General features: G+C 41.8%; 1 protein-coding gene across 9 annotated transcripts in view; it reads left to right on the forward strand.

The window, feature by feature from the left end:
- The window catches only part of cald1a (caldesmon 1a), a 57,652-nt gene that overhangs the window by 30,556 nt on the left and 14,987 nt on the right, over window positions 1–12,109 (forward strand). For 5 of the 9 annotated variants that reach the window (XR_008607647.1, XM_055054750.1, XM_055054753.1 and 2 more), the window contains 5 exons: window positions 8,040–8,177; window positions 9,866–10,280; window positions 10,643–10,675; window positions 10,788–10,897; window positions 11,451–11,558. Coding sequence is in view for 8 of the 9 variants with exons in the window: in XM_055054750.1 (XP_054910725.1) it covers window positions 8,040–8,177; window positions 9,866–10,280; window positions 10,643–10,675; window positions 10,788–10,897; window positions 11,451–11,558 (804 nt within the window). In the remaining variant the exon portion in view is untranslated. The remainder of the gene's footprint in view (window positions 1–8,039; window positions 8,178–9,865; window positions 10,281–10,642; window positions 10,676–10,787; window positions 10,898–11,450; window positions 11,559–12,109) is intronic. The other 4 variants (XM_055054755.1, XM_055054754.1, XM_055054757.1 and 1 more) reach the window with 4 other exon arrangements.

The following is a 12,109-nucleotide window of genomic DNA, read 5'->3' on the forward strand; positions in this document are numbered from 1 at the left end:
GTATGATTATAGTCCTCAGGGCTTCTGGGTTTCTGCCTGTTTCCATTTGGAGAGCTGTGAATAAAAGCCAGATGTTTTAACCTTGATCATCTATTCCTAATTTTGTTGTTCCATTGGCGGATAAAATATGTCTGAATCAAAATGCATTGATGTTGGATTTTGTAGAGACGGAGTGCGCTGGTGTTTGGTTTTCCTCGGCTAAGGTAAACGCGGATTGCTCCGAAAGCCAAAAAGGACGGCAAGGAGAGCACTCCTCATTCAATTGGCCATGGGCAATTATAGGTTTTTAGATTCGAGATCTCTACAACCAATTTTTTGTCTGTTATGCAGAAGTAATGTCTTGAGGGCCTCTTTTAATTTCCACTTCTTAGACTTTCATGCCTCATTTCCTCAGATGCACTCTTAATAGCTGATTTAAGTGAAGCTTAATGGTTTCACAGCTCCCTGCCCCCCTTCTCACAGTCCACCGCTTACAATTATTTATACATTTTTCAAGTGTTGATGTTTGTAGAAGAGATGGAGTTGGAAAGAAAAAGCAGACTAAAGAAAAGGCAACGGAAGAGATCAAAAGGGTCAACTGAGAGAAAAACCTTGAAGCTTTATATGTCGTCCATCATTTTATGAATCAGGCAACACAGATCTCTTGTTGGTGTTTTTTTCTGACAATACATAAAAGCAAGTCATGTTTAAAGTGTTGTTGTAAAGTATTTCCCTCTTTCTTAGTTCAGCAGTGTTGTCTCATCATCATCAAACTAACAAAAATGCAGTTATCCAATGATTTCATTCATTAAGGAGAGAAAAAAAGCTATACTTAACCTCGAGCCACACACTAAGGCTATACCTGTCAGATCAGGGAATCAGGAAATTACATGTCAACCTGATATAGGCAAAGAGATACCAAAAAGCAACATATCAGGTCTCAATTTAAAGAATTCATGAGCAGATAAGAAATGGTTATTGACATCTATTGTGTGTCTGGAAAGCGTTAGAAAGCCTTTTTTTTTTTTTTTAAGGCTTTACGGCTGAAATAAACCACAGCAGGAGCCATGAATGGAGGAAAAAAAGTGGACGAGTGATGAACCATCCAAGGAGATGCTTAGACTGCTTAAATCATTCCCAGTGCACATCAAGGACTCATTCAGGAGGTCCAAACAGAACCAAAAATGACGTCTAGAGCAAGATCAGTGTTAGTGGGCAGACTTGCTGGGCAATAACCGCACCTGAAAACAAAAAAAGAATCTAAATCTCCATCTTGATATTGATGCGCTCCAAGGCTTTCAGGAGCATATTGAGCGAACTGATGAGACGGAAGCAAAACATTTTGGAAAGTGTGTGTCCCCGTTGCATTTGGCGTGAAATTACACACTTTCGAAGAACCACAAACAGTAGAAGGCCAGATTTTTATCCGATTGAGGTGCTGGAGCAGAAACTTAAACAGGCGGTTCATTCTGGAAGATTAAAAGGTAGAGTGGGCCATAGCTTCTCCACAGAGATCTAAACAACATATTGCCAGTTTTTCCAAACCCTAGATGCCAGTTGTTGCTCTGAAAGATGGCACAAACAGTTATTAGCTTTTTATCCTGAAATAATTTAAATAATTATTTGAAAGCTGCATTTTTTTTATATTTACTCAGGGAATTGGTAGCAATTGGTAATAAAATTGGGTTGATGATGGCAAAAGATAAAAACAAATCAGTAGGGAGGCATTTCAACTCCAACTTTCTTTGAGGGAGAATTTGGGGCCATGTAATGGTGCCTGTAGAGATGCTAAATTCCTGACTATTATGTGTTTACTGGCCAGCTCTCCATTTACTACATGCTTGGTCACTGCTATTGTCTGTGTGGTGGAGTGTGAGTAGTGTGGTCAGTGGGTGTTTGCATGCTGTACTCGATCATGTTCTGCTTTGTGTGGGGTGAGTGCCTGCGTGGAATAGATTTTCACTCTGCATTTTTCACCTCTAGAGGTGATGAAAGCTTGACAAGCTCCATTCAAGCTTTTTTTTTTTTTTTAACCTTTAATCCATGTTTTGTTATGTATGGCGTGGAAGACAGGCAGCCAAGTCTTCCCTGTTCTGTTTCACATCAGCCTCCGTCGGTCGAATGGAAGTCGTTGCTGAGACAGAGGCGCACGGAGGGCTTTGATTTACTTCTCAGGTTTATTCAATAAAGCCACAGACGTCCGCATATTATTCCTCAAAGCTTCCTCGCACACTCGTGTTCTTCAATTCCCCAATCAATACTCCTCATCAGTACTGGAGTATGTTTTCCTTCAGCGAAACACACTCGGACAGGAATGTCTCCAAAGAGCTCATTGACATGGAATTTTCTCAGTCGATTCTGAAACCATGCTGCTTTGACTGAAACTGGTCTTTCTTTGTGTAGAAGCATATGCAAGTCGATTAAAAAGTTAATAATTGCCAAATTAAGTTTACGAATTTTTCTGCTGTGTGGTAGCATTTTAACTTTGCTGTACACACAGCTAGTTTGTGATGTATTTAGATGTATATTTTTTTTTGATTGAAGTAGTTCATTTTGTGATGAGCATTGCATATTATGTTGCTTGTATGTTAAACATTTTTTTTAGCAAAATTGAGGTGAAAATGCCAAAACGACCTGCTTTTAATTTAATAAAGCTATCTGGTAGCTTTGTGCTAGCAAGTCAGCCAGTTGTTATCTATCTTTGCAGAATTTATTTTACTTGAAGCACATGAAAGTTGTTTGACAATTATGTTTTTTCTGGAGAATAAAAGACCTGGGATACCTTGAGTCCTACAATGTGTTAACAGAGACGTACCCTGATGGAATCCACATGTTGGATTGCCTCAAATTCAAGGAAGCATAGTTGCTCATAATTCTGCTGAAGAACAATACATTGATGGGGAGCGGGGGACCAAAACTTACTCCAATAAGCAAGCATTTTTCTTTTTGAAAACTCATTTTCTAGCAATATGAAGACCGTTTTAGGGATGCGTCTCGATGACCATAACTCTGAAATTAGAAAACTCTGAACTATTCCTTCATCTTCTCGCCATTCGGATGTTGCTTTCTTTCTGCTGACCTACTCCTACCCTTTCCTCTTCATTCTTTACGCCTCTCCTGACACTCCCTTCGAGAGACCAGGAAGTGCTGAGGAAATAACACCCATCTCCTGTGAATGAGCCATGTCAAACAGTCCCCACCCTGACTGAACACCACTCCAAACATGACCCAATCGTGCTTCGTAAACCTTTGACTTCTGACAGGAACACGGACACATGGAAACCTTCCAAGGATGGAGAGGTTTCTGCCTTGCTTTTTAACCCTGTCAAATTTTAACCTGCTGAATCCCTTTGAAAGCTTTCAGTTCAGGAATTTATTGCGAATCTATTGTCATTTATCTGCGAGTAGGAATAGATGTGTTTGGGTGGGACTTTGTATCTGCTGACGTTGTCTATCCTTGGAGGAACGCAGGGAGGGTGGACTGTGGTCCTGTGGGCCGGCAGTAAGAAGGGAAATGATCCAAGGAGACCAGCGTGGGAACGGGTCAGCATTTCTGACAGAACCAGTCCAAGCCCCCGCCCTTCACGCCCCCCTAACCTCTCTACCATCCTTAATTCCTCTACCCCTCTCGTCCCTGCAGCCTTTCTCTCTCCACTTTCCTCCCTCGCATTGCTCTGTCCCACTGTTGCCACGGAGGCTTTAAGGACCCCTTTCCCATGGGCATTTCCCAAATTATTTTCACTGACATTTCTGGAATATTTTCTTGTAATAATAATATTTGGACATTTTTCTCCCTAATAAGCTCACTGACGGCGATGCTATGTCTGCAGACAGTTGATTTTTAAAGCTCACACAGACCGATGCCATATCGCCTTATATTTTGACCTGTAAATTCATGTCAAACTGCTGTGTCTTCAACTTTTTTGTTCTGTTAGAAAAAGCTTAATTTATTTTTTTTATGATGTCACGTGATGGAACCAACATAAAGTTGTGCATATTTGTGGAGCGGAAGGGAAATAAAATCATTTTTCCTTCCACGTAACAATATCACACGACAAAGTGTTGACACATCATAAAAGCATAAAATTTCCACACGGTTGTAATGTCGACAAAATGTTGGAAAAGTTCAAGAGGTGTGAATACTTCTCGCTATAAATATGTAAGATGTCAACTTGTGGTCTCGAATGTTGTTTCCTTTTACATTTTGCGTTTGATCAGCCTAGAAACAGACATCTGTTGAAGGGTAAACACCGGCAAACCCACTTAGCTGCAGCTTCTAGCCGCGGCTGCACATCATTTTGTACAGGAAAAGTTGGCCGTGATAAAATCTGCAGATTACTCCTTTTTCCATTATTGTGCACACCCTTTCCTTCCCGTTTTTCATTTCCCGCTTCTCCTTTTTGTCCCTGCTCCCCATTTCGCCTGCTCTCTCTTGTCCTCTGCTCCCACCTCATATTTCTGTCAGTATGCTGATAGAGTTTGGGGCCCAGGTACAGAAGGGGGCGGTGGGAAGGGAGGGGATATTAAATCAGAGCTTTGCTTAGTGCATGCGTCTCCAGCCAAGGCTGTGATTGACGGGAATGCTAATTCAGCTTTTAGGAGTTTGTTCTTCTCTCCTACTGGGGGAGTCTTTAACCCTGAGATCGTCGTCGTCATCGCAGCCACCAAGGACCCTTTTGTTCCATATTTAGCCTGTGTCTTTCCCTCTTTCTCATGACATTCGGTGCCGTTTCTGGGGCGGACTGATCCCGTGGGAGCTCCGCCGGTTGTTTCACAACTTTTTTTTTTTTTGTCTGTAAAAACATCATGTTGCCATGGCATTTTAAATGAAGGTTAATGTGCTTTCTATTAAAGGGGAGTATAGTTAAAGAGGATGTTATTTAGAAAAGCATATACATTACTCTTTTGAATTGTGGCTCATGTAAGTGCACCGGACAGTTTTATGAATTTGTTAGGCTTTTCCTGCAAAGAAAAATAATAAAATGTAAAATATTTCCTAATATTCTCCATTCTTCCAATGTAACTTATTGCCAAGGTCAAGAAAATAGATTTCCTTACAATCATGGGGGGGGTAAAAGAAGTAAGCTTAGGCTTACTTCTTTTGGATTCAAGAGAAAAAAGAAACATCCAGGAGCTGCTGATCAATTGCACTTGATTTATTGCTCAACAGAAGTGTGACCATATTTTGGAAGCTTGCTAATCAGTATTGAAATGAAGGATTCCTCTGTGTAAATACAATGCCAAAGCAGGAAGACATCAGCAGTAGCCTCAAAGATGCAACTGCTGCTGCCTGTCAGTCTGGGAATAGATTATAAATCCATTTACCAAACAGTTGAACTCTTGTCTTCCTGCAGGGGAAAATGGTATTCTTAGTCAGCTGATCTGAAGCATAAATACTTGTTAGTACAATGTGAAGGTGGAAAGACATCAGAACTGACCTCAGAGAAGCAAGCGTTACTCCCCACCAATATGAGAAGAATGTCGGGCTGTTTCCAGGTTATTTCAAGTCACTTCTGCGCTGGTTAAAAAGATTGTTCCCAGATTGTTGGGCTAAGGGATACAGATGTGTATTAACACAACAAAAACCTGAACCTGGCATATCAGCTCAAACACCGTCAGAGATCGAAAGAATGACAAATTTAGCTTTTTGTTTTTTTTTTCTTTAACTTCCGGCAACTCTTTTAATTATGTCAATTCCTATCCCAAAGTTCCCTGATTTAAGGAATCGCACACGTAACCGCTGCCTGACATCACGTCCCATAGGCCATGCATGGGCGTCAGCAGATTTATCGGCGCTGTTATGACAACACGGTCCATGTGGGAGCAAAATTGGAGCCAGAGCCAGAGAGACGGGAAGCAGCTGAATGGGGCGAAATGAAGGGAAAAGTTGTTCACAAGCTGTAAAACTTTGCATAAACCAGGGCAGCTTTGGCTCCGCTCACCACACATGTTGCAATTAACATGCAGAGGCATGCTTCGCTGGCTGACCTCAAGAAGCTGCACTGTGGTCTGAGGTAGCCGGGGCATGTGGTTAGTGGTGGGAGTGTAAAGGTCAGCCAGGGCAACGGCGACGAAGCGTGGAACTCTGTTCATAAATGTGAGGTGGCCCAAGCAACCCGACTTCTACCAGAAGTCCTAAAGTTTAAAGGGGAAAAAACCTACCAAAATGATGACTTTGATGTCGTGCGTCCATTTTTAAGAGGTAGTTTGGTATCAGATGTTCTTGGAATCGCAGCATCTTCCATGTAAACTGTTTATTGTATCACGTTCAGTTGCACCTTCCTGCATTCCCCAACCTGACTCTGGCCCCAGAGGAAGGCCTAGACTTGTTGCTTTTCACCACATCTAAGTTACATTTAAAGTTGCTTTAAAGGGAAATAGACTGTGAACTTTTTATTACCTTTTTATGATGTCTTGTTGATGCAGGGCATTAAATAGATGTAATCACAGTGTGGTTCTTTGCCTTTTTTTTTTCTTTTTTTTTCCCTTTTACAACAGTACATCCTTGGTAATGTCTGGGCATTATAGTAACTAGAGCAAGAAGGTTGTAAAACCGAATTCAAAAACCAGATGTTTGCCCATGTATGAGACACAACCTGCTCTGGCCGTAATCCCATCTGCTGGAGGCTTGACCAGAAACCTCCAGGTGGAAAATCAACTGCAGCTTTTTGAGCTGTTGTTTGTTTTGTTTTTGGGGTTTTTTGTTATTTGAAGCAGTAAAATGCCTTTTATTTTTATTGCCCGCACTTCCCTCCACTTAATCGCCACACCTGTTTAGAAAAACTGTGTGAAATGTGGAGAAATTCAAGATACAATTTTAAAAAACCATCTAAGAGTGGAAAACAGATTTTTTTTTTCCCCACCTTTTTTCAAAATTAACAGTTTCATGTTTAAGTTTCAAGAAAAAAAGTACAACTGAAGCTTTGTTTTAAGTTAAAGACGCACCAAGACATCAACTCGTGATCAGAATTTACTTTATTTTTTTGTTTTCCGGTAGTCAGCTGATCATAAATCCAAAAATAAGATTTTTATTTTTTTTAATTAGTGAATTCAGCATATCTAAGAGCTACTACGTCATGCAAAACTCCTCGGTGTGGAAGTTGTTCCGGGAGGATTGGCTGTTTTTTTCTTGAACACGTTACCCGGGAGTGATCCTAACTAGATGCCTGAACCACTACAAGTCCGACTTACTGCCGTCAATGTGGACCAAGTTCTGACAGCGGTCAGACTGGAACCTAACAGCCCGTACAAAGGGGTCTCCAAGTCCATAAAACACATGTGAACTGGTTGGGTGAACTCCCATGCACCTTTAAGATCCTACTAAGGGTGTGGAGGTGGTTCAGTTTTCCATGGCCTGGATGAAAACCACAGTATTTCTTTTGAATACCAGGCTCACCATTCCAGTTCAAGTAAAGATTAAATAATGTGATGCTTTTAGCATGCAGATAATTGCATCCCTTGCAAAAATATACAATTAATTGAATTAATGTCCCTTTGACACACAGATGTCTATAGTTAATGGCTCATTCCCGTCATGTCAGCACAAAAGAACAACTTTTCACCTAATTTTATTTCAACTTTTCCTTTAATTTTGTTCGAAAATCTCGATTCCTGGTTTTAATGTGTTTCTCCAAGAATTAACTGTTAAGATCACTTATAATTTAGGCCAGATCTGGACAATCCCAAAACGTTTTCATGGCTCTGTCTTATCCGCAGCCAAGCTAGGTCTCAGGCTGACTTTTTATCAGCTCGTGAAAACCTCAGCCTTGATAAGAAGTATTAGATGTCTCACAGCTGACAGGTCAGCGTGATAAGAGAAAAGGAGTTGGGCTGAGAGTGTGAGGGGGGGAAAAAAAAAACCCCCGAAGCAAATCCATCAGCTCTGGTCACTGTGGTGATTACAGTCCAATTTAAAGAATCATTCACTTTGAAGTTTCTGACTTGGAGGTTTAATTGAGTAAGGGTTGAAAGTTGGCTTAAGAGGGAGGGGGGGAAAGACGCAAAAAATAAAATGTCCTTTCGTCCTCTCACTTGGCTTTTCTCCTTCTCACTCCCCTCAGCATGCTCAGGAACGATGACGACGAGGAAGAGGCCGCCCGGGAGAGAAGGCGCAGGGCGCGTCAGGAGAGGCTGAGGAACCGGGAGAGCGAGGAGCCCAGCAGCCAGCCGGACGGCGCTGTCATGACCAACAGCCACAGGTGACGCTCGCACTGAACAGCAGCTGTCTGAACTTCTTAGTAAATTCGAGCTGGAAACGAAAATACAAATTATAACGAACGGTTCAACTCTCCCTCAGCGGGGGCACTTGCTGTGAAGTTTCCCACTGGTACAGAGTTCAGCTAGTGTAGCTGAATAAATGGTGCTTCTTCATCTCAAATGAGATGTCGATGACATAGACAGTGACTAAAGCAAGCAGAAAATTGGGAGGACTTCCTTTCTAGGAAAAAGAAAATGCATGCTTTGTATTTCAGTAATGCATGACCTCATCCAGAAAATGGCCGAAGAGCAAAAAAAAAAAAAAATTGCGTTGCTTTGGTTGTTTGACGAATTGTCTTTGCAACAGTGGAAGTGGTGGGAAGAGCCGACATCCAGAAATACAAACGTCGCTTTGTGGTCATAAATGTTTCCTCCCTTTGGGCTTGGAGATACATCCTGGGCTGGTCAAACAACGGGGGGATTGTGCCTGAGGACGCGGAGACGCGACCAAGCAATAAACCACTGTTGATTGTTTGCAGTGAGCGATAATGTTTGCCAGACGTTTTAGGTCAGAGCAGTTTGAGTCACGCTGCTTTAAGCGAGGTTGGAGGATATACACTTTCAGACGGTCTGTTTGTGTGTTGGCATAAGATTGATAATGCGGATGTAGATATTTGTTTTGGACGTAGGTGTGTAAATGTAAAGTAGTGATTTATTGTGCTCTACCTGCAGTGACAGCAGTCTCAGTCTGGAAAAAAATAAAATCCTATTCCCATCGGGGAGTGAAGCTAAGCGCTAACCAGAGCAGGGTTTGCATTCAGAAATTCATTTGAAACCTTAAAAAAGTTTGAGCTTAATCATTAGCACCATTAATTATTTATCTTATATATTATAAATGCTTATAGTTGCTGTTTAATTGAATACTGTCCATATTTCCATGTTTACTCACTGAACACTACAATTTAATCCGTCTTGCCACAAGTCTGGTTTTACTTCGGAATAGCAATCTTGGAACGGATTCATAATTAATAATTATAAAAGCCAAATACTGATGCAAATCTTGATTTCCATCACCGTCCATCTTAGTGTTAAAAACCTAACTAATTTTAAAAACACGATTATAAAAGAATAATAACAAAAATGGCAAAAAGAATTTGCATTTGTGCATCAGTGATATAACAGGAAAACCTTTTCAAACTTCTTTCATTGCTAATTTTTACATAACAGACCACACCACAAAAACTCAACAAACTATTTACTCTCTATTTTTGTGCACCTTATCAGATTTGCCCTGACCCCATAACTGTTTGATTTTGACCTTTTGAAGGTCTCAGAGGAAATTGTAAACAGTGTGCAATAAAAAATATTTTCATTCACTTTGCATTATTCGCCGGCTGTGCTAAGAATGTTGTGATTCAGTATTTTGATGTGCTTTATGTGGTTTTGTTTAGTTTCTCCAGATCTCCTTTATTAGCACATTAATTTGCTTTTGATCCTTGAAATACTGAATATAGCGTATCTGAAATGTGATCTTCATAAATAACTTAATAAACTAACAGAAAAAATTGCAAAAACTGTTAAGTGTCCTATAAACTCTGGCTGGACATGTAGTCTGAACAGCCGGCGCCTTTTCTGACCGAGTGCAAGGATCCCCGCAGTGAGACGGTTTGTCCTCTTCCTGTCCTCGTAGCGTGACAGAGTCCGTCTCTGTGAGCAGCTCCTACGGCGGCAGCGGGGACGACGAGGAGCAGGCCTTGCAGGAGCGCATGGCCAAGCGCGAGGAGAGGCGGCAAAGGCGCATGAAGGAGGCGCTGGAGAGGCAGAAGCAACTGGAGCCCGCCGGCGACGGCGTCGGCCCGGAGAAGAACAGCACAGAGGAGGAACGGCCCTCCTGGCGCAGACGCTGTTACCGTGACACCGTGGAGGACGAGGAGAAGACTGAGAGCAGCAGCTCGAGGCGGGAGGAAAAAGAGCGAGAAGAACCGAGAGAGGACGAAGAGGATCCTGCTCCTGAGAGAGAGGAGGAAGAAGCAGAGGAGGAGGAGGAGGAGAAGGAGAAAGTTGAAGTTGTGGAAACCAAACCAAGGTCTAATCTGAGAGAACAGGTCAGTCATGTTCACCTCTCTTCAATCATTGTTAATGTTTTCAGGTATTAACACCAACTATTTAACATTACAACATATTTTATGGTGATTTTATGTGATAGTTGCGCATAATTGTGAAACTCAAGGACTTTTTAACTCTGCTGAAGAAAAGATTGATTGTAAATCTTGTAGACAACTGATGGAATTGGCTCTATTTCAAAGTGCCAAATTAAGGTTTGTCAGGTTTTATTTTTAGATCGTGTGCATCTGTCATATAAAATCCCAATAAAACACATTGAAATGCGTGAACAATGCAGACAATTTCGGGGGTTAAATGACGTTCTGCTGGCAAATACCTGCAAACACGATGCTTGTCTCTGCAGGCATCAGCAGAGGAGACTGTAATGCAACACAAGGTATGCCAGCCAAGTCCCTTGGAGATTTCTTTTCTTTTTTTTTTCTTAGCACAAATCCTTGAGCGAATCCCAGATCTGTGCTTCAAAGAACTGCTGTAATACCTTTTCTTAGGATCTCATTGAAGACGAAAACCATTCGGTAGTCAGTGAGAGTTCAAGTCAGGCCAAGTCAGCAAACTCCGAGGCTGAGGAGGATTCAGTAGCATCAGGGGAGGCTGAAGAGGTACCTGAGGATGATTATGTAGATATCCCAACAGAGAGCAAGAGTTTATTACTAAATGACATTGAAGAGGACTTTGAGTTATCTGAGATACAGCAATCAGAGGATAATGAGGTGTCATACATGCGGTAAGAACTCCAGTATAGGTGTGCTGCACTGCTTCAAACGAAAGATCTTTCTGGGTAACTTCAGCGTCATAATCAAACTTCTTAAGGAGTTCAGTAAAGGGCAAAAAAAAGAAAAAAAATGTGGTGTGATTAACCGAGCAGGACGCTGAAATTACCCGAGCACCTCGTGTCTGTGACATGATCCGCACCGTAACAGAGGCATCTCTGTTACGCTCCACAGAGTGGTGGTCACTGTGTTCCTTCTGCAACTCTTCCACATCGACAACTCGTCACGTTTCACTCACGTTTTATTTGGATTTTGCTCACCGTGTACCACGACCCCCCGCCCCTTCCTTCTGCGTCTCCACCCCTTTTTTAACCTCAGGCCCTCACCGTCACTGTTGTCGTTTGCGTGCGTGCGCGTGTGTGTGTATGTGTGTGTGTGGCGGCAGGTGAACGAGAGGGAAGAATCTGAGGAGGATCAGAGGAAGCATAACGGAGGACTGCATGATGAGGCGGCTTCCAAACAGCACAGGAAACCTGAGAGGACCCTCAGGTATGCAGCTGCTGCATCACTGTCTGCTTCTCATGCCGAGGCTACAGTTAAAGATTTCTGAACTTTTCACTATGTTGAAACTGGGTTAATTAGCCATTTTGGGACGATTTGTGAAGACTTCACAATGAATAAAATGTTTCTTTATGAAACTTACCTTCCAGTGTCTCAAAATTAGTTAGGTTTTTAACACCCGTGTGACATAAACATCCTTCATATGTCACATTTATAAGAGGGACAATGGAAGCAGGCAGCATCCAGACAATAAAACACTTTTTAATACAAGTTGCTGCTTTGAACCCTCAAGAAAACATAAAATATTTGAAAATGAGACACCAGACAAGTGAATCATCAGCCGGTGTAAAGTTGAACTGATGCAGTGAAGCTACCAGTAGCAGGAGAGGCAAACAGAAACACTGAAGAGATCAATACTGTTGTAGCCAAGCATGTTTTAATGTTGCACAATACAATTTTAACAAGTTGCTCAAAGTCTAAACTGGTATTGTTGTGCATTTAAGGTGTAAAGTTTACCTTCGAGCAAACGCTCCCCTTTT

This window comes from Poeciliopsis prolifica, unplaced genomic scaffold, assembly GCF_027474105.1.
Source record: "Poeciliopsis prolifica strain line A6 unplaced genomic scaffold, Auburn_PproV2 SCAFFOLD040, whole genome shotgun sequence".
NCBI classification, from domain to species: domain Eukaryota; kingdom Metazoa; phylum Chordata; class Actinopteri; order Cyprinodontiformes; family Poeciliidae; genus Poeciliopsis; species Poeciliopsis prolifica.